At 40.8% G+C, this 23022-nt stretch overlaps 1 protein-coding gene across 4 annotated transcripts in view; it reads right to left on the bottom strand.

Annotated features, from left to right (window-relative positions):
- cacna1ea (calcium channel, voltage-dependent, R type, alpha 1E subunit a) overlaps positions 1–23022 on the bottom strand; it is a 110414-nt gene that overhangs the window by 4376 nt on the left and 83016 nt on the right. For 3 of the 4 annotated variants that reach the window (XM_018726787.2, XM_018726788.2, XM_018726786.2), the window contains 18 exons: positions 22774–22975; positions 20003–20167; positions 18631–18741; positions 18432–18512; positions 17381–17500; positions 17193–17258; positions 16831–16922; positions 16487–16652; positions 16262–16389; positions 13462–13558; positions 11017–11122; positions 10459–10566; positions 10106–10206; positions 9761–9867; positions 9290–9422; positions 1522–1650; positions 828–972; positions 24–193 (listed from right to left, as the gene is read on the bottom strand). In XM_018726787.2, the coding sequence (XP_018582303.2) occupies positions 24–193; positions 828–972; positions 1522–1650; positions 9290–9422; positions 9761–9867; positions 10106–10206; positions 10459–10566; positions 11017–11122; positions 13462–13558; positions 16262–16389; positions 16487–16652; positions 16831–16922; positions 17193–17258; positions 17381–17500; positions 18432–18512; positions 18631–18741; positions 20003–20167; positions 22774–22975 (2227 nt within the window). The remainder of the gene's footprint in view (positions 1–23; positions 194–827; positions 973–1521; positions 1651–9289; positions 9423–9760; positions 9868–10105; positions 10207–10458; positions 10567–11016; positions 11123–13461; positions 13559–16261; positions 16390–16486; positions 16653–16830; positions 16923–17192; positions 17259–17380; positions 17501–18431; positions 18513–18630; positions 18742–20002; positions 20168–22773; positions 22976–23022) is intronic. The other variant, XM_018726785.2, reaches the window with a different exon arrangement.

The raw sequence follows: 23022 nt of genomic DNA, 5'->3' as shown, positions 1-23022 counted from the left end.
AAGAATGGCCAGTCAACACTCACCTGTATGTGTGAGGTAGGAGCCCGTCCCTCACTGGGCGACCGAGACTGTCTGCGTTCCCTCGATTGGTGCCGGCTCCTCTCCTCTGAGTTGCAACGTGACACATCTGGAGAGAGAAGGTGTCGTCGCTCCTTGGAGCGTCCTCGCTCCCTGTCTCCATGATCCTGGAGGTCTGGAGCAGGAGACCAGCAGTGTGTACAGGAAGGACGTGCACAGGAAAACAAATTTGTACAAATTTACATTTATTCCTTTAGCTGATGCTTTTCTCCAAGGCGAGTGACAATCCTTACTTTTATTCACCCATTTACACAGCTGGGTAATTTTTACTGGAGCAATTTAGGGTAAGTACCTTGCTCAAGGGTACTATAGCTGGAGGTGAGATTCAAACCTGGAACCTTGAATCCCAAGCCAGCAGCTCTAATGATTACACTAACAGCTGCCCCAGCTGCACAAACCAAAGTGTTTGCAGCCAACTGTTTGCAGACATTTTCCAATTAATAATTCTGAGCTCATTAGCCAAAATGTCCCATCCAAAGTGTACCCCTCTCAGCAACTTCCAGATTTGCATATTTTCTGTATACCACTGGACATTTTACCATTTTCATTGTCAAATCAATGCTTTTCCCACAACACAAACTAAGAAACTTCACTTAGAAGCACATGACCTGACAGCCCTGTACAAGGGCTGATGCCACACTATACTCTATGCATGAAGCTGTTTACGTTTTTCCAGTAAGTTCTGTGCTGTGGAAGCAACAGTACTAAAAGTTTCAGCATTTATTAATAGAAACACCGCAATTACTGACCAGCCCCTGTGTAGTTCCTTTGTCGTGGTCTATACAGTCTGTCAGGACTGACTCGTTCAAGGGAGAACTCGTCCTGCCAGAGTCCGTTGGCACACTGGTCACCAATAGTAGAAAAGGAACGTTTCATAGAGCTGCTGTTGGTCATCTGTGAGGCAGAGACACAAACAGAGGCAAACAGAGTGTGTGCATACAAACAAATTAGATGCCATTTGCACAACTTCTGCATGTCTGCTGAAGAATAGACTGAATCTGGAAACAAAAGAATAGCCTTATTTAAGGAAGTAAAAAACACAAAGTTTAATGCAAATCACCTCTTTATTTTTGATTTTCTGAAATCTGACACTGTAGCCATCCCATATAATACGTATTGTTCATGACTGTATTTCTTCCACACAGAATTGCATGTTAGACAGAAGGAGCTTTGGAAAAACTGCACAAGACATCATATCGCCAAGGACCAAAGATATATAGAATTCCAGCATCTCGTGCAACACAGGAATGATTATCATCAGTCCACTGCCAGTGGTTAAGTTATTTAGCAACTTCTGAACGATCGAGTGATTCGTGGAACTCTTCCCTGCACACCAACACCTCCACCAAACAGATGCCCCAAGTTTCTTGAGCAACTGTTGCAGCAGCCTTAGATGCCCACCTCCTGCAGAGCAGGGCTGGAGGAGAGCATGGGAAGCTGTACCTGTGGTTCTACTGCCAGCCGAGGCATAGAGGAGGCTCGGATAGACACCCCCCTCAGCGGTACCTCGAGTGGAGCACCCTGCCTGACAGTAGGGCAAAGGATGCGATTAAAGTCTTTGCTCTCCGGCACCTATGGTATCAGAGAAAAAGGGAGAGAAACATAGCAGAGTTCTGAGGAAATGAAACACAAAGGCTGTGCAGTATTAATTTTACGTGCCTCATAGGGGGCATCCTCAAGTGACTGATGCTGATGCAATGTGTTGATGCAGGACACCACAACACCTCCAATAACTCACAAGAAAGCACAGACTGTGAGTTAAGTGAGCCGGGAATGCAGCTTGCTGTGATGTTCACTATGCTTCCTGTTACCATGCCCATCATCATCTGTTCAGACATCACAGCTGCTCATACAGAACGTCTCAGATCAAGGGGACATCCACACACAAAGCAGTACGAGTGAGGAGTAAATGTTCGGGTAAGCGATTTCTGACCAGGACATTTGAGGTTCTTGGTGAGAATGGGCATAATGTACCATGGTACACACGTGCACATGCATGCATACACCATACATGCAGCTCCGTATTTGGATGCAGTGATTAAGCAAAGCAACATAATGTAATGACTTATATCTTTGTACACAGAGTGTACAAAAGAGGACAAAGACCACCAAACATCATCCAAAGGCATAAATTCCATATGTATTTTTTTCTCTGATGAAACTGACCACCTAATGGCAAAGATGTGTGCATGTTCACACTCTAAACCCTTTACATTTACATGTAAAACTAAAAAAAATGAAAACTTCTCGACTGGTTGTTTGGTTGTTGGGAAAAGCAATAAAAACACTTGCTGAACTACATGCATTTTCTTCACATTTTAAATATATTTGACTTTTCAAATTTTTTCCTTATATCTGTTTAAATTTTAAATGTCCAGAAAGCTTTGCAAACATTCAGCATGATTTAGTCTTGAACAATACTAATTAAAATTAAGTAAGTACTCACTTGAAGCTTCAAGCACCTTCTACATACTTCCAGTTGTGATTTTGTTTAGTTTTAACCAAACCTAAATTGGCTTTTAGCTTCACTCATTAGCTTTTGAATAGCTCTGAAGTTCTGAAATCTTCCATATTTCATATATAGGGACTTTATCTGTATCATTCAATATGACAAGTGTTTAGATTTCAAACAACATGGTACTAAGGCTGGTTTTACCTCTTGTACCACCCCATGTCACCTGTCTGTGCTGAGACCCAAGGCATAGAGACTAACTGAAGTCTTTCTGCAGTACCTAGGCTTGTGTTCAAGTGAACTTCCACAGATCAAGCCTAAGGTATTCATTTACATCTGTAAATAATTTACATTTACATTTATTCATTTAGCAGACGTTTTTCTCCGAAATGACGTACATCTCAGCGAAAATACAGTTTGTGCATTACATTAAGAGAAAAAGAGATAGTTGTAGACATATGATTCTTAATTAAACCTAATTTGTTACTTTCCACTTGATGCACCGATGTTCATCGCTCAAGTAGGTGCATAAAACGCAGGATAGACAAATCCTGATAACCTTGCTACAATTTTTTTTAAGGTACACATTTACATACAATAAAAGAGTAGCAGTTGTGTAAAAGTTTAGCTGGGCATTATCATAAAGTTACGGTGCATGAACATTTACACCATACATGAGCTGGAGAGATCTTGGGTGAAGTGGGTCCAGAAAAGATGAGTTTTCAGACCCTTCTTCAATGTAGACAGAGTTTCTGCAGTTTTGAGTGAGAGGGGAGGTCATTCTACCACAATTAAAAATGCATTTTTTTAAATTATTTTTTACAATTTGAAAATTATTATTAGCATTGTTTATTTAGATATTTATTTGTCCAAGATGATTTATAATGTTAGGCACCTACAGTTAGCAAACTACAATTTACCCATTATAGCACATGATAAAAAATTAAAAATCCCTTGTAGAACAATTAATTACTTATACCAGAAAATTGATTATTAAAATGCTTTTTTTCTATAATAAATCAATTTAAAGTTAAATCATGTGCATAATTAATTTCATGTTTCTGCAATATATCATACTGTTGCTCCTCCATGGTATCTACACTATGACTGCAAAAAATAGTTTATTTTTTGATTATATTTATGTCAAATATTTGATTTAAAAATTCCCATATATCTCCAAACCATCACAGTAGCTGAAATACCTGTACACATTTAGTGATATTAAGCTTTAAATGGCACCTGTTTAGTTATAAGACTCTAATAACACAGTCATACTCTTAACATAAAAGTGGTCAATATTTACAGAGCACAGAAACCACTCAAAGATGGAAATGAGTGGAGAGAATTGTCATCCCGCAGTAAAAATCCATTTTGTCAAAGGATTAGGGAAGCAAATGCTTGAGCTGGGTTGTTCAGTCAAAACCCGGAACAGGCTGGCGAAATTTACTTTTACATTTATTCATCTAGCAGACGCTTTTCTCCAAAGCAACGTACAGTACATCCCATAGAAAATACAATGTATTGTATGGTTAGAAACAAATAATAATTTTGTTGCAGCTGGAAAGACAGCAGATACTGCAGTGACATGGCAAATGTGCCTATGCCTTCTGTGAGGACAACAATTGTAAGTTATTGAAAGATCATTACAACCATACCCCCAGGGGACCCAAGGAAGAGGAAGAATAAGTGAGCTAGAAGCATGGACCAAATGTTATAGGGAACTGTTTTGCACAAACCATGAATGTTAAATGTGTGCAGAAAGGTCTGCAAGAACCCACAAAGACCGAAAATTAACCAGAAATGTTTGCATGTAGAGGATGTGTCACATGTGCACAGCCCACTTTGTAAAACACAGCAAGGGTCAGGCCAAGAGGATACTCACAGTGCATGACCCTTCTGGTGATGGAAAGCCTGTTCCAAAGCATAGCAGCAAAAAGGTATCAGGCTAAATGTCTTCAAGGTAACAAGAGGAAAGAGAAGTGCTAGCGAATATAGAGATGTTCAAGGCAACAACCAAAGTTAACCACAGGGCTCAGATTATGACAACCACTGATAGTGAGCAGAACACGGCCAAGCCAGGACATACCAGAACACAAGACAAGAACTGAAGGCATTACGTTAGCAGAGCATGGAAGTAAAGAAAGAGGAAAGAGCAGCACTGACAGGACGAGGTAAATTCCAAGAAAGAAAATTATGTCTCTCTGGAGGTCAGTGTGACATGAGAGAAGAAGGAAAGAGAGGGACAGAAAGTGAGAAAACTTTCTAGCTGATCCCTTTGGTTTCATGATATGACTCCTGGTATAAAGATGCAAAGGGAACCTTCTTTACTCTGAGATGGACAATGAGCACTATTTCAAAACCATATACCAAGACTTAACCAGATACCAGAAGCTGAAGCAGCATAGGGCTTAGTTAAAGCCACCAATGTCTAATGACCACCAAAGACAAGGAGGAACCTACTTGGAAGCAGGTATGAGAAGCTGTTAGGAAGACATGATCAACCTGTGCCCTTGGCCCAAGTTGAGTCCCCTATAAAGTCTATAAATGTAGTCCAAAGCTATGACTGTTGTGTTTGGAGTTCACAGCATGTGAAACCGTGGTTTACTAATGCGCATGAACACCAGAGGATGTATTGCAAAAATGCCATATTTCCTGGAAAAACTGCCAAAAACAACTTACAGTGCCCTCACTTTATAGTTATATTTTCCTTACAAATAGCAATATAAACAAATACACAAACGTTACATTGGCTCTAGAGGATCATGAATGCAATCTGGTGCAGTGACACAGCAGTGGAGGTATACTGAAGGGATGTAATTCCCTAAGGAAGAGAGCTAAAATATTACTGAGAAGTCCAGAATTATTCTTGGCTCACAATACATGGTAAGTAAGTTTTCAGGATTCTCATTAAGGATTTAATAGCATTTCTTCTTAAGAAAGCGTATCGTGCAGAAATGGAGCGTCTCCAGAGTACCAGGGTGTATGGAACATACTGTACATGTGTGGTGACTCAACTGATAATAAAGGCATTTGGAACAAGGTAGATCTTGCAGCATTCTGACATTAGCTTACAAACATCTATAGCTCAATACAACGCAAGCTGGTAGAGATGGCTTTAGAATGCTGTATCACGTCTGAGCAAGATCAAGAGTTCATTTTGAATTACTTCAATGATGTCATCATTAGGGTCTTGATGGAAGAGGTCAAAAATGAGTGGAATAGGCTAGACAAGAAGACAATCACAGGTTTCACTATCTGTCAACCCATCTGTTCTGGCCAATCATATTCATGGACAGATTAATACAGAATCACAAAGACAGGGCAACCTGTAATTCTCCTCATCTAAGACAGGTAATCAGGCAAATCCCCATTAGAGCCTTCACTGTCCATCCAAGGATGCAGAAGGACATTGTAGGGGCTTAGAAGTTTCATAATGTGCGCTACTTTGTGTTTCATGCCATTAAACTCTAAGGAAGGGAAAGGAAAGAAAAAGGTGCTATGGAAAGGAAAGCCAGTTACATCCCACCGATAAGAACACTGATTGGTGGAAAGCCCAGTGAAATATACGCTGATTCTATTAATTCTGGACAAGCCATTAGGTTTAGGTACATTGTTTGATAGCAGCCTGCAAGACATAAGAGCTATTATCTATAACAGTGTGACAGGAATAAGAGGGGTATCTAAAAGCAGCTGACAATACAGGACTTCCAGGTATGTACACACACACACACACACACACACACACATTTTCAGAACCGCTCATCCCATATGGGGTCACGGGGAACCGGAGCCTACCCAGCAACTCAGGGCATAAGGCTGGAGGGGGAGGGGACACACCCAAGATGGGACGCCAGTCCGCCGCAAGACACCCCAAGCGGGACTCGAACCCCAGTCCCACCGGAGAGCAGGACCCGGTCCAACCTACTGCGCCACCGCGCCCCCTTCCAGGTATGTAAAAAACACAGATATACTAGTATGGCATAAGCTGGAATAAGTTACCTCACCAGGTGGCTGGGAGTTCCTCAAAGGTTGGGTAGCTGTGCCTTGTATGGGCACAGTAAAAACTGGTTACCCCTCTCAAGCCTAGATGAGGAGTTTAGGATGACAGAGATGAGGAAAGGTTTACACTTCTGAGACTCGCATGATTCTAGAATTGCTGGATCAGGAAACGGAATGCAGTGACTGCAGTAAGGCAGGCAAGGTCATAGCTTCAGCAAAACATAGTAGTGGGAAAAGCTACTTCTGGAAGAATTGATTTAGACAATGTTCCATCATAATGTTATAAGTCTAGGGGATGGAGAAGCACATGGTAATTTTGGAAGAGGTATCCACTGCAAAAAAAATAAGATTGTGTGATTAGGATGGTGGGGATGCAGCAATGGACATCTTAGATAAGGTGGAAATAAAACCTTTTAGGCAGAACTTTGAAGAACCTCAGCATATCAAATTCTTCATCCAGGCAGTCTATGACATTCCACCAAGTCCATTAGACCGGTTCAGGTTTGAGACAGTTATTTTTCCATCCAGTCAATTGTATCCAAAGAGAATGATGAGCAAGTAACAAAAAAGCAACCAAGTACAAAAGTACTAAGTAAATGCTCCTGGTCCCACTAGCAGGTACTGAAGACTATACCAGTGTCTTTCAATGCAGAAACAGCAAACATTAGGACCTGCTAGCTGGCAAGGCAGGCTATAGCATTTGTCAGAAAGGTGAGAGGGAACAATCAGCACCCAGTTCCAGTTCAGGGCTCATGGTGATAATGTGAGGCTAGCACTTGATGGAAATTTAGGTTTCCAGTTACCATGGGAGAGACACCTTTAAGGCCAAACATTGTCCTCCTATCTGAAACCTCTAGACAAGTCATACTACTGGAGTTGGTGATTTCTTGAGAAGAATGCATTAAAGAGGAAGACAATGAAGTATGAGGAACTGTTGTAACAGTACCAGTGAAAAGTCTTCAGGACGAGGTTCATACCCACTGAAGAGGCTAGAGGGATTTTGCAGGAAAGTGAATGAAAAAGAGCTACAAGCATTCTGGGCAACACAAGTAGTCAGCAGAGGAAGGCTATCAAAACATCAAAACTAAGGATGTGAAATGAACATCTAGATAGTTGTGGATCCATAGAAGTGAGCTGTGGTTCAATGTAGTGCGACCAGTCTGATTTGACATGGTCAAGGGTGCCTAATACTGAAAAACTGTAAAAACCGAAGACCCCGGGTTACATGACTTTTTAAGGTTAAGGTTTGGATTCCCGGTCTGTCTTCCTTAATGCTAACCTTGCAAAGATCTTGCTTCTAAGACTGAAAATACCTAGTAGCACTGTAGTTTTCAGAGTTTTGGTTTTCCTCCCCTCGGTGGACAGATGGCTTTATTATGTACTGACTGCAAACATTTTTTGTTGTTGCTTTGTTTTTGTTAATCACTTCTAACTGTATGTATTCACTTGTTCAGCATTCTGCATTACTGTGTTTAGGAGAGCTTTATAAAATTAAATTGAATAGAATCACAAGATTTATGCAAAATAAATTAAAAAATGATCCTTCAAACCATCTAACAAACAGTAGCTTGTACAATGAAGAGTACCACATTTACATTAATTTAGCAGACACTTTTCTCCAAAGCAACTTCCAATGAATTCTACGCAGTGTTATGAGCCCACACACCTTATTGACCAAGGTGACTTATACTGCTAGATACACTACTTGCACTGGGTCACTCATCCATACATCAGTGGAACACACTCTCTCTGTCGCTCACACACTACGGGTGAACCTGAACAGCATGTCTTCAGAGTGTGGAAGGAAACCAGAGCACCCGCACGCAGACACGGGGATCCACACAGACTTAGCAGGGATCAAATCTATGTCCCCTCGCACCACCCAGGCACTGTGAGACAGTAGCACTACTTGCTGTGCCACCCTGTCACAAATAGTAAAGTGTGAAGAATTTCCCCACCAGTAGCAAGTGCCGGGTAGAAAGGAAACATCAGAAAGATTTCCAGTGTTATCAAAGATGATCTGGAGTGCGAAGGAATGAAGACCTTTGGGGACAGGTGATGACAGATGATGGGAAGGTGGTGAGAACTTTGTTTGCCGGGAATAAACACAGGGTTCTGATGAAGGTTGCATACTTCTTCATCAGTTGGGGAGCCACAATTTAAATGCAGCAAGTACAGCTGATTGCCTCTCTTCTGCAATCACGCTGAGGGACTTACAGTGTCGACAGATGACAAGATTTATTTTACATCGATGCTATGATGGAGCTGTGAAGATGATACTTTGGTAACAATGATTGCCACTGCTATTTTCTTTTCATAGTGTGGTTAGAAATGGGAGATTGATATAAAGAGGAAAGGACACCTATCAAATGTCAGGAAAAACATCATATCTAATCCACTCTAGTCAATCAATGTGCTGCATGTGGTTGTTAAATCTTTAGGTGCTGATCTGTGGAAACCGAATATGTTGAACACATACAGTGACCGAGCCATTGAGTCAGAGCGGAGGCAGCGGGAGCCACAGGGGACAGCAGAGCTTCCGGACCCCTTGGAACAGATCTTGAGTCGTGTAGCATTGATGTCACACTCTCAGTGACAACCACTGAAGGCATGATTTTTATAAAAAACAGTAAGCGTCTAAGCATTTATGCATACGGTCAAAACCAACAGCATGCAGGAGCCATTCTAGACGTGCTCAGTAAAACTGGTAGGAACTCTGCTGCTACTGTTTTCCAGAGTTATCGCAGGACTGTTCCCTACCAGGTAGTGGTGATGAAGACGGTGATGGTGGCAGTGGAAGTCATCCTTTTCCTCCATGTCAGGCGTCCTGTCAGGCTGCACAAACATATCCTGGGGGGAGATTGGACTGAGGGCCATAAATGCTCCCCTTGTTCTAAATGAGAACACAACATCAAAGGAGTGTAGATGTATTATTTGTTGACATTTTGCTATCAAGTCTCTCTCTGTTTATGTCTTGTTTTCCTTTTCATACATACTGTACAGATATGCGACAATACAAGTGCCATTCTGTATGTAAATGGTGGCATTCACCTGCAAACACACAGAGGTGGAACAACTGGATATAGATCATTTAAATGTCTTCCTACCCAGCTCAAACCATAAAAATATTAGCAAATTATACCAAACTGGTACAAGAGGCAATAATTACACCCTGTCATTTTTTTGTCTACCTCTACAGAACCTAAGGAGGCTTCATTAAGCAAGATTTACAGGGCTGATCCAGCACTGGGGGACAAGAAAGGCAGGGCTTTGGCATTGGTCAGGATATCCTGAGGGAGTGAGGATGCATCCATCCGCTGGAACATTGGAGCATGTTTCTGCAAAGGAAAGTTGTGGTTAGTGTCAGATGGTTCTCTAGGGTCATCAATAAAGAGCCAAGACCAACCCAACCCATAAACAATTCTGAAAAGCTTCATCACCGATTCCACCATTGTACTTGTTATTAAGCATAAAAATACATCAACCTAACCTGAAATACATATCAGAAGTTGAACCTGAAAAGCTGGGACAGGACAGCACATCCTTTACAATAAATGGGGTCTAGGTGAGTTCTACCTGTTCCTCCAGCTGTTGCCTTAACTTCTTGGCTTTGCTTTGCTTGTAGTAGTCCATGATCATCATGGCGGCATAGATCTTCCCAACTGTCATGTCACTGGCTGAAAGATCATTAATCTATTAATTATGTTATTCAATAAAACCCTCCTGAGTTAAGAAAATGAAGGTATTGAGTGATGCATGTGATTGAAAACACTGCTGTGCCTGACCACATATCTGTGTATTGGGCCATTAAATTTTTAAGGGACTCTGCCAATCATCTGTACAAATTAGTTTGGCTGTTTTACATTTTTGCATGTAAATTACTCAGTAAAACCTCTTTGTATGTAACAATTTGTGTCTCTGTGACTCACCTTTATTTATGGGAACAAGGAGGTCCAGAGTTTTCTGGGAAAGATGTGGCCAAATAACACTGATCTCTTTCTGTAGCTCAATGTCCATTTGGCCTCGGTCCTCACCACCTGGATGTCAAATACATAAATATCTATAACATTCAAAACACATTGTTAAAAACACTGAGGATGATAAAATACTGACTGCAATATTGTGGGCCACAAAGACTATGTCGTTGGTCAGCTTGCGTAGTGTCATACAGGTGAAGACACAAATTGCAAAAAATCTAGTATGAATAAACTGATAAAGGCATTTAATTGTGTTTTCCCCTCAATTTACAGACTAACTGGAACAAGCCACACTTCTCATAAACAGCAATGGACATCTCATGTTCCACTTTTTGTGTTTTCAAAGCTTGATCTGATTGCTTATACCGTATCATAACAATCAACGTAAATACTGAAGAATCTCCTTTAGTAGAGCAGTAGGGTGTTGTGAAAACAATCAATACAATGAAGACTATTAAAACCCAGTTAAGAAAGATAGGCTTCCATTTTCCCTTCGATACTGACTCATACCTCTGGCTATTTTGATCTCCAAGGCTGTCCGAATCAGAGCCATCAGGGTGGAAGTGAAATGGACAGACATCTCCTCATCCACAGGCATGTTCATGAGCACCAATCGCTGGGGTCATTCATACATAGGAAAAATCATGTTTACAACAAACATGACAGGTACCTAACATCTAAGTCAGCTGCTGACAGGTACAGGGTCAAGGAGAAGAGCAAGCAACTGATGGATCAGAGCTGCATAGTTATGAAAATGTTTGGGTTCATCTCAATACAGCTACAGCTGCTTCTATTAAATCCTCATGATTTCTTCATGAAGCTTAGGGAAGGATTGCCCTTTTCTTTCAGGTAATGTTTTACTTTTTGTAAGGTCTCACACAGCGTCAATGATTTCCCATAGTATTAGAATGATTGCTGTCAGATTGGATTAATTTTGTGGAAATTTTTATACAAAAATATATTACCACAGAATATTAAACTGGACATGTCATTCTGGTATTTATCTAGAACAGCACGTTATAACTAAAAAGGTAAGTTCAAAGGGCCACACATAAATTTCAGACCTCATCATAACCGCACTCTTCTCATCAGCATCATACCAGAGGCTAAGGAACTTGAACTTTGCATGCTGAACAGAAGCATGTTTTGTCTTTGACAGCCAGCACAGTTATGCACACAGCCACATGAGATAGACTGAAGACAAGCAATGTAGGTTTGAGAAACAGAAGGCAAGCAGGAAATACATGCTGTTCACAAGAATGAAGCAACACTGTGGATGTGAAGGAGAAAATATTGCATGGTTCCATGGGGTAAGACTGTGCCCCTCTTTTCTACTTTCAAGTGGAGATTCACTCAAACACTTTGCCTTAGCTGCAGTTCACACATCAGGAAAAAAATGAGGAGACTATCCATTTAACCAACATCTTACATAAAATAAAGCAAAAATTTAACCAATGAAAAATAAATAAAATACCAGTGGTAATGAAGCACCATTTGAGTTATGGATGACAGAAACTGATAAAAGCAACAAAGATCATGTAATTAATAGGTGATGGCACAACAGAAAGAAAAATAACTTTAGACTTTTTTTTGAAAAAAGACACAAACATATTAAAAAATGACAGTTCCCTTGTGCGGCGCACTGCCAGAATCTGTTATTATTTAGTCTTCCAAATAGCATTGTCTTTATAAACATGTATACCACTCATCACTCTAAAACTTCATGGACAATGTGAGTTAGATGGAAAAATAAAAAGAAAAACAAAACACTCTTCATAAATAAAATACATGACTAAAGACATGGACAGTGAACAAGAACAGTTCAGAAACACAACTCATCTGTCTATGTTTTCGACCATTTTTCACCAAGCAGAGCTAAACTGCCAGACGTTACGTGTAAGCATATCACTCTTCAAACTACCTTATAAGCGACTTTGGGTGGACATTTCTTGCCGAGGCCTAGTGGCGGCGACATGTGGGTCAGCATCTCATACATGTCAGTGTAATGAATGCGGCCACTTGCAGGGAGCCAAGGGGCAATGAGGAAGAGGAAGGAAGGACAGGTACGGACAGGCATTTGCAGGGAAAGGGGGCGAGAAGAGGTTGGGGAGAGGAGATGGAGGGGAAGACAGGGACAGGAAGGAATCATTGAAAAAGGGAAGAAATAACAAAAAGAAAGTTATTCAATGCAAGTTATACAGAAAAGGAGGGACAGGAAGCTGTTAACCAAAACAGCTTTTCTTAGCCCTTCTATGCAGTCTTAGCATAGAAACCAACCAAAGAAGAGAGCAATCTCCGGACAAGCAAAGGAATGACTGGTCGGCTCCTGTGTCCTGGCAGCTTTGAGCAAACATGCTAGACAAACAGAGAGAAAGGGGCTGGAGGGGGTGGGGGGTGTTGCATGCAGACACACATCTACCGTCTTAATCTGCATATGAAAACACTCATGCCAGAGGTGTCTCCATAGTCCCCTTTCAACCATTAGATGGGAAGAGGGCACAAAGAGAGAGGGACTCCAGTGTCTGGGTCACGTGACCACTCTTGAGTTAATCTTCAGCAGAAATCATGCAGGGATGCTTGCAAGAGCAGGGACCATATATCTGCAGTTTGAGTACAAAATTTCACCGAAAACAAGACTGAAATATAAATTCACAAAACAGCTGAATTTCTAAATTTCTGAAAATATGCTCCAAAATGCTGCTACTGAACGAATTACTTGAATGAGATACAGGTGCCCAGTGAGTCACTGGTGACAGATAAGACTGGAGGGCTTATCTCTTTGCACCATAGGGCCATGTCAGTCATTCCTTGGCCTGGAGCAGAAGGATGCCCAGTCTGTGCAGGTAGGCTAATGAGAGGATTGTGGCTGGCAGGTCGCTAGGAGACGGAACAGAAGAGATGTTTGGAGGAAATGGTTGAGGGGTTTAAGGGGATGGGCGGAGTGGGGAGCCAAACCTTGCACGCCACCCTGTAAGGGCAGTTCTTTCCAAAGCCCAGAGGAGGGGAAATCGTTCGCACTACTTTGTACATGTCCTTATAATGAAGCCTTCCACTGGAAAGAAAACACATGGGTGTTAGGAACACAAGGGAGGGGGTGTGCCCTGTTGCTGGGCAACACAAGAGCAAGCACAGACTCCTCCTTGATGGCTGGATCTGCAAAGTGTCAGAATGGAAGAGCAGGTCCAAACCACAACAGGGCACCATCACCTGTATAACCTGTGTAGGGGAAGTAGTCTGGAGCCTGGAGCATGCAGATCACATTGCATTCATAACTACCAAGTCTATAGTACAGTTACTCCATAAAGAGATGGCAATAGTCATAATAACAATGCAAATAAATTAAAGTATTACTGCAATAGTGTGATGTATGAGTATGGAGTGGTAAATAGATTTTGGTATCTTCAAAGAAATTAATATAAAATGACAAAATTTGCAAGAAGTGATGTAACAAAGATGGTAAAGTATGTACAGTATGTTCCTCAGGACTACAATATTGGCTAAGGGAAATATTTTTGTAATATTATGAATTTTCATAGTATTCCTGAAAGACATTTAGTTTATCACAAGCAAAAATTTCGACATACTGCAGTTTAACTTGTCACAGAGATCATAACCATTAAATAGAGCTTTAAAGCAAGCTGAAAAGTTTAATGGTAAATTAATTAATTCTGTGTATTAAAACTAATTTAAACAGTTGTAACAAACACATAAATGCCATACCTTTTTACCTACAAATACTGTATATACCATGTTTTACCCATTTATTATGGAAAGATAAACCGTCCATCTCCACACAAGGGGAAAGAGCAAATACGCTGTAAGGTAGCATCACTAACATTTTACCATGAAAGCTGAACTGTGGCACCATATGGCTTAAATACATGTTCACTGGCTCAACGTACCAGAGGCAGCCAATCAAGAGTCTCTGCAGGAAACAAAGGTAATAATTTCCACCTCTGTGGACATCAGCACTGATCACAAAGAGACGGCATTAAGAAAGCCAACGGGGAGCACAAACCATGGGATACATTGACATAAGCTTCTGTTTGTGCACATGAGCAGCTCACAAAAAAACACAGTACCATAAAGAGCAGGATCAAGGATTCACTACACAAATCACAGACACCAAACAGACAAGCACTGATTCATCACTTCGGTGCCCAAGCCCACTAAAGACAGGGCATGGAGCACTCCAGACTCCCAGAAGTAGGCAGGAAGGGCAGAGCAGACTGCGGGCTGCATGACACTGCCACTGAAGTGGACGCAATTGCAGGGGTGTAACACCAAGTCAAATGTCAGTAATTCAAATGTCATGGCTCTGCGAGCAGATTCACATAGGAGCCCAGCCTATGATACCTGAAGAAAAGCACATCATTAACTCCACACTTCAGTTTACTCATGTCCACAAATGATGCAGATCAGTACGTGACCACAACCAAAAACAAGACGCATGATGTTTACAGAAAATGTTACTGAAGAGCAAGTTCTCGAGGAACATCAAGTGCAACATACATATACTAGATGATGTAAAGGATTATGTGTGGGAAAGACAGCATTTTTTAATGAGTGGGCTAAACAAACAAACAAACAAATACCACACAAATCATGAAAAATGTGTGCACAGGTGTGGTATGCAGGTACCTGAACGGCATTTCACTTTTTCTCAGTTTCATGTGCTTCCTCATGTGTTCTATCTGCTTTGTCTTAGTTGTTACTATACTTTCACTGGCAGTTACTCTTCTGGAAAGTTACCTCTTATGTATCTTGCTGGAATTTAATTGCCTAATATTTATTTTCATTTGAGAAGACATCAGGGAAGTTGAATCTAATATTTTAACGACCCGTGTTACTGTTGTCTGAGCGGGGAATGCACTTATAAATAGTTGCATTATGGGATAAATGTGGAATTTAAGTGTGTAACCAGTGGGGGCACTTCTAGTGGGAATGATGGGGTGACCGTGTTTGCTAGTCTGTTGAAAGAGAGCCTTGGGGCACAAATCAGGCTGGGAAGGTTGGCTAGAAGTACGGGTCCTGGGACCCAGAGCTTTATTTCCCTGTATACCAGTGTGCAAATAAACCGTTTGAGATGAACGCTGCCTCTGCGTCCTTCTTCGCCCCATCCGAACACACCCCTCCCAAGCGGAACTCAAACCCCAGACCCACCGGAGAGCAGGACTGTGGCTCAACCCACTGTGCCACCGCACCCCCCCAATATATAACATCAGGATAAAATGTAAAGAACTCATGCTAAAGGAAATACAGCACTGTGGAAATGGAAAATCCTCAGGGTCTACAAAAGGTCTCAGAGAAACATATTCCATTAGGCATAAACATTAACAAGATTTGCGCAGATCTACAGTCTTAATCTGCATATGGCTACCTTGGGTAGTTGACAGTTGACCTTTGTGAATAGTTTATTAAAGAACACACATTTGGTGTTTTTATCACTTAGACTGAACCTTTTTTGAGCTAAGTTGGGGTAACAATTACAAAAACTTGGTGGCTATGAAGGGCAGTGTATAGGAAAGTGCAGACACATAATGCTGGAGGGGTTTATCATTTATAAGGAGGTGCAGACATGTGAAGCTTGGAGAGGTATAAAGAGGAGTATGCTTAGAGTGCAGGAAGAAATTAAGCTGATTTTTTTCATGTCTGTGCGTTAACTCAGTTGTGGATGCTACACTGAACAGAAAAAGATGGATGGGTGAGTGGGACAGTTTTGGGAATGAATGATGATACCACTGCTCTTCCTCACCATGCTGCACGGTCATATTCCCCCCAAATCCGCACAAACTCATCCAGGTGGTGCGGACCCAGGATAGAGGAGTCTCGGGTCAGGTATTCAAAGTTGTCCATGATCACGGCCACAAAGAGGTTCAGCATCTGCAAACAAGTTCACAGTCGAAAGGACAATTTTATAAAAAGGTGTGGTTTTACTACCCACCATGTCAATCACAACAATCCCTGACTGGATGCTCACCAGAAAAGAGCTGAAAAATATAAAGGAGACAAAATAAAAGTAGGCAAAGTCGGTGCCGCAGTCTTCATTAGAATCCGGAGATTGTTCAATGGAGGGGTCTGGCTCACAGTCTTGACCCCCGAGGCAAGATAGCATGATTTCCTGCCAGGACTCACCAGTGGCACTCCTGTAAACAATGGTAGATGTCAGGTATTGCAAGTGATTTAATTGCCATCAAAAACTCACCGCTAACACTGTTGCCACTACTTCCTCTGGCATAATCCCTAAGTGTTAGAGACAGAGTAACTACATGTGTTACATTATTTTTGGAAGATTCACACAAAAAGTGTTGTGGTACAACACACCTGAACAGGAGCATGAGGGCACCGAAGAAAGTTTTGAAGTTGTTGTGCTGGTTGATGTGGCTTGTATGACTCAGTTTGATGTTTCCAAACACCTTCAACCATATTTGGAAGGAAACTGAAGTGAGATACTGTTGCTTGATAAAGTCGTTATAGCAGTATAAGCCAAGATAAAAAAAACGTGGGTCTGAATTACAAGAGCACTCATCTATTTACTTGGCCAGCAGGATATGACACTATGTTTAATCAGTACAAGTGTAAACGTGTCAAACATGCATCCATTTGGCAACATCCATGCTGTGTAATTTACATTTTTTACTTTCAAGAAAGTTAGGTCAGAATTGTGCAAAGTGACACTTGCTTACCTGCATCCCAATAATTGCATATATAAAGAACAGCATGGCAATGAGTAGACACACATAAGGCAATGCCTACAAGAAACCATGAGATCACAATAAGGTGCAAAATATACTTTCAGAAAACTGTCCAGTCATTTAATCAAGAAAAGCTAGTAGTCATTTCCTCTGTGAGACCCAAAGGGAAGACAGCTGACCTTGAAGGACTGGACAAAAGTCCACAGCAGGATGCGGATGGTGTAGCCCTGCCTCAGCAGTTTGATCAGTCGAGCAGCCCGGAAGAGCTTCAGGAAGCTCATGTTGAACATTTTCAATGACTTGAGACAGAAGAGGAAGGAGGAGAATTAAATCAGTGGAACAACTGAGCTGGAAAGTATAGGCAGAAAAGAGCACTATCCAATAAGTAGAGTCACATATTGAAGGTCTTAGATTAGGACTTACAAGTACTTTTAATATGTACCTTAAAATTTGCAATACAAGTTGTCAACTCCCACTTACAAGAAATGCCTCTAAAACAGAAATTTCAATTAAGAAACAAATGTTGGCGATGTCAAGCACCACAAAACATCAGCAGTGTTCCCCCTTCATGTAGAGTATAGCACCTCCTGAGCACCTCTGCTGTCTGATAGGTGTGTGCCTGCTTGCAAGCATCTCTCAAACATCTAGTGATATTTCATCATAATGTATAACCAACATCAATGTCAGTGCATGTTTCTGGTAGTCTGTAGTCCATCTCAGAATGAGACACCAGTCCATCTCAGGATGGATGGATGCTTTTCTCTGTATTTAAAAGACCAGGCAGGAATTTTGCATACTTGGTAGAAAATGAGTAAACTCTTTGTTTCTCAGGAACACATGATTTTTGTCCACCAATTTAGATAAATATAATTAAGAGCGTGTGTTACAAGAATTAATGGGGGGCACGGCGGCGCAGTGGGTTGGACCGGGTCCTCCTCTCTGGAGGGTCTGGGGTTCGAGTCCCGCTTGGGGTGCCTTGCGATGGACTGGCGTCCCATCCTGGGTGTGTCCCCTACGCCCTGAGTCGCCGGGTAGGTTCCGGTTCCCCGCGACCCCATATGGGACAAGCGGTTCAGAAAATGTGTGTGTGTGTGTGTGTGTGAGTGTTACAAGAATTCACCGTAAGAGCACATTTTCAGGAAAAAATTAAGCTTATTATGCGAGGGAAGCCAGTATGGGAGTTCCTTTTTTTTTTTTTTCTTTCTGAGCTAGCCAACATGAAATACTTACCAAACGGTCAACCACTATTTCTGTAATGCTGCCTAGGACAGTAATAAAGTCAAATATATTCCAAGTGTCTCGGAAGTAATTCTGTAAAACAAAACGGAAGCACTGATTAGGTATGATGCTGTAATCCATAGAAGCCAGCTCTCCATGAGCCACAAAGAAACAGGTAGGTAAGCAGGTTCTGAAATGTGCAGTGACTTACTATGAAACCAAAGGCCAAGATCTTCAGGACACACTCGAGGGAAAAGAGCACGGTGAAGGCTGTGTTCAAGTGCTTCAAGACTGTGTCATAAGTTGCAGGTGCAGAGTAGTACTGGAGATAAGAAGAGCAGTGGTACAAAGAGACAAAAATATAGAGGGATATCAACGTTTCATTTTTATGATGGGATAAATAAAACACAGATAAAATTTTTAAACATTTTATTTAAAATAATAATAAAAATATTTAATATTTTAATTTGCTATAGTGAAATATTTAGGGAAGTCAAATTGTTGCCCAACTTAATATAAAAATGCCTCGGCTCAGGTACTAAATTGTCGGTATGGATTTGCATGGAAAACTTCCAATGAGCTCATTTTCAGGAAAGATTTAAGGAAAATCTTTCAGACTATGCAAACCATAATTCTTTCTGCACCCAAAGGAGAGTTAGTGTGGGCAGGTAAAATGTTGCATGGTGGATTTAGATCAATATTTAATAGGTGCTGAGTCACAGTGTCTTGAAGTTTGACCACGCTGTCACACGCAGTGTCATTTACAGGAATAACTGCCCAATGGAGACAAAACATCTATATTGACATGGACTATGGCTATGAATCCAAAGAACCTTCTTTCATAATTTATTCTTCTTTGAAGAAGAAAAGTTAGTTGATCATGGATCACACGACTTGCAACATTATAGATTTCCATGTTTTACAATGTTCAATCAGGGGTTGAAAACAGAGATTCTCGAAGACTGCAGGTATTCTGGCTTATTCTTTTTAACTTTTATCGGGTTTCAGGTTATCCAGAATGGCTTCTCTGAGAACCCAATATTTGTAATTAACCAAATTAGTGTTGACCATAGATCAATTTGCACAATTAGAAAAATAAATGTTTATGTTGTGAATTAGTCAGTGACTTTAATTGTTCTTAACCTTTTAAAAACTGAAAAGACAAGGTAATGTAATTAAAAAAATTTATTAAATAAAGACAAAATATTTAATTCAGCATAGGTAATGGGTTTTTGAAATTTATGTTTGGTTTAAAGCAACTGAATAGGCTGGTTAAGGGTTGGACAGAAAAAAACTGCATTTCTGATGGTTTGCAAGGACAACTGACTTGGTTATTGCTACATTATTACTGTACTGTTATTTAAGTCTTGCATTTTGGAATTTTGAGCCACTTCACTGCATACTTCAGATTCTCTAAAGTGTATTGAAATAGTAAAAAGGGAACACATAATGCAAACATTCAGAAATATAGGAATGCATTCAGACAGGAACATGGCTAAATGTATTTAAAAGCATCTCTTAGCATTAACATGCAAAATTCAGCAAAGACAAGTAACTAAAAGTTACAAAGCAAGCAGCATTACCTTCATCATCAAGACTACAGTGTTGAGAGCAATCATGGCCAACACGGTGTACTCAAATGATGGAGAGACCACAAAGTGCCACAGCCTGTACTGGAACGTTTGCCTGTTCTGGGGCATGTAGCGAGTCAAGGGCTTGGCGCTGATGGCAAAGTCTATACAAGCCCTCTGAAATTTAAAAACAAGGAGAAACAAAGGTAGAAAGACAGAGAAAGGCAAGCAGGAGATGAGTCTCTGTAGCACCTTCAGAATCAACAAGTAATAGCAAAATGCATTACAGTACTGCCGGCATCCTTCCATGTGTTCTTAATTAGTAGTGCTGCTGTCTCACAGTCCCTGGGTGGTGCGAGAGGATGTGGGTTCGATCCCCACTTAGTCTGTGAGGAGTTTGCATGTTATTCCTGTGTCTGAAGTGAGTTTCCTCTGGGTGCTCCGGTTTCCTCCCACACTCCAAAAACATGCTGTTCAGGTTCCCCATAGTGTTTGAGTAACAAAGAGAGTGTGTTCCACTGATGTATGGATGAGTGACCCAGTGGAAGTAGTATATCTAGCAGTGTAAGTCACCTTGGTGAATAAGTTGTGTGGGCTGATAACACCACATAGAGTTCATTGGAAGTCCCTTTGGAGAAAAGTGTCTGCTAAATAAATAAAAGTAAATTATTCATCTAAAAAAAGCAGAGATACAGGGTAAACAAAATTTTTATCAATTTCTACTTTGCCTGATTTGGGACATGCAGCAGGCCAATGGCACACTTTTGTCTTTGTGACAAAAAAATGCAAAATATTTAAAAGTAGGATCTATTCATGCCTAGTATAAGGAAAAAGACAGGATAGACTGGATGTGTTTCCCACAGTTGGTCGTTGTGCCTGAACTGAGCTGGTTCTTTGTCGAGTACTTCCTGTTTTTATCTGGAGATATAGCGAACAAGAACTGCTTAACAGAATCATACAAGTCTTTTCTGTGTGACATTCAGCATGTGGTATGAGAGGTGCTTTGAAACGCCTGGGAGACAGTCAATATTTAACAAGAAACACTGTATGCAAGGGTGGGCCCTGTGATTTGGAGAGAAGTCTTTCTCTTCTTCTGTGTGTTTGCTTGAGTTTTCCACAAGCTGACAGGCCTCTTCACAGTCAGCAGGTCAGAACAGAGGTCGAGTTTAGCCTCAAAGCCATCAGGGTTACTCTAATGCATGTGTGACATTCCACCAGCACACCATACCCTTGCATGCACACTCCACGGCTTTTTTTATGGCTTGTCCTTTGAAGATCGAGATTCATAAATGCATCTGCATTCATGCTCAGAAATGTGTTTTCCGCTGAATACATCTTTAGCAATGGGCTCTAGTCAGTCCCACGCTTCGAAATGAATCCGGTGCTCAGCAGGGATGTCCCTTGTTCCTATTAGAGTTTCATTAATGGCTTGAACCACTGACACAAGCCATACACCAAGGCTCTCTAATTTCTCCAATTACTTGCTCATGGTCAAAACTTTATGTATCACTGTAAAACATTATAGTGATTCTAATCCTTGTTAGAAGAAGGTTTGGCTCTCTCACTTCCCATTCACCATATGAGGACTGTTGGCTGCATTTACTGCAGCCATGAAGACAATTTTAGCTATAGTTGGATGGGCTTTACTTTGAATACTACCTGTGTCTGTCTATATAACTTTAGAAATGTCACACTCCTGCAATACTCTACAGGAAAAATTCACAGGACTAAGTAACAGTCCACTCAGCCTTGGGCATACCTTGAAGGTCTTCTTCGGTTAATGAGATAGCAAGGTGCCATTTCAATTTATTCATTTTTGATTGCATATATTTTCTTTTTGGATGCCTTATTTTTACACTCCCAATGTAAAGTAACACACTGATTTAAAAAGATTTGATTATTATGAAGACATTACGCCTGCAAGTCATTCTTGGAACAGTGCATGACAGTGCCTTCCATTTCCATATGATTACTGAAAACGGGACAAAAATCTCAGCCGCAAGATAATGATAATCACATCTCTAATTTGTTTTACTTTCAACACAGTAAGAGAGGAGAGGAGGAACAATAACCCCTGAAAAGGTCAACAACAACACCAGAAACAGTTTTTGTTCTATACTTCATACAGTACTTTATGCCTATTTTAGTTTTGGTAGAAGTAGACCATAGGAGTAATATTTTTAGCAGAAATTCCTGGAATTTTAATTTTTTATTAACTTCTAAGTGTGTCCATCTGCTCAACTATTACAGCCAGAGTTGACAAAAAACATTCTCAGTACAACTTAAGAATTTCAATGAGTTAATATTTCCTTTTTTTCCTTTTTCACCATAACTGAGAGTTTGTGCATATAATTTGCATATGTGGTGATATTTCCACAAACACCATTTACAGTTAGCTGCTTTATTTGAGTTTAGGTATTTCAATGCATTAAATGGTTATCTGAGTTTGAAATGGCTTCTTGAGTATACTTAAAGCATGGTGAAAGGTATGAAACAAGTGTGTCGGCATGCATGTGTACAATTGTTGGATGTACATGTACGTAGCTGTATGATATCACATTGTATGTGAATGTTTGTGTACCTTATTAATAAAAAAAAAATTAGGGAGGTCATCAGGATTCATCTATCCTGTGTTTTATGCACCTGCTCGAGCGATGAACATCAGTGCACCAAGTGGAAAGTAATCAACTAGGTTTACTTAAGAATCGCATGTCTGCAGCCATGTCTCTTTCTCTTAATGTAATGCACAAATAATATGAAATGCAAGTGTAAATATCTGTCACCTCATTCTTCTCCAAACTGCACTCTTCCATCATCTTATCTCCTTGCTCCTGGAAGGTGATGATGATGAGGGCCACAAAGATGTTGACAAAGAAGAATGGGAAAACCACAAAGTAGACCACATAGAAGATGGACATCTCCATACGGTTCCCACGGCTAGGCCCCCTGTCCTCCTCCGTCACATCCACGGAGTGCTGCAGAACTCTGCATTGATGGAGCACAGAAAGAGTCCATGGTGAATGAAGGCAACT

The sequence above is a fragment of the Scleropages formosus genome, chromosome 9, assembly GCF_900964775.1.
Source record: "Scleropages formosus chromosome 9, fSclFor1.1, whole genome shotgun sequence".
In the NCBI taxonomy this organism is placed as follows: Eukaryota; Metazoa; Chordata; class Actinopteri; order Osteoglossiformes; family Osteoglossidae; genus Scleropages; species Scleropages formosus.
Note: the sequence above shows the minus strand (reverse complement) of the source record. Positions and strands in the feature narration are given on the sequence as shown.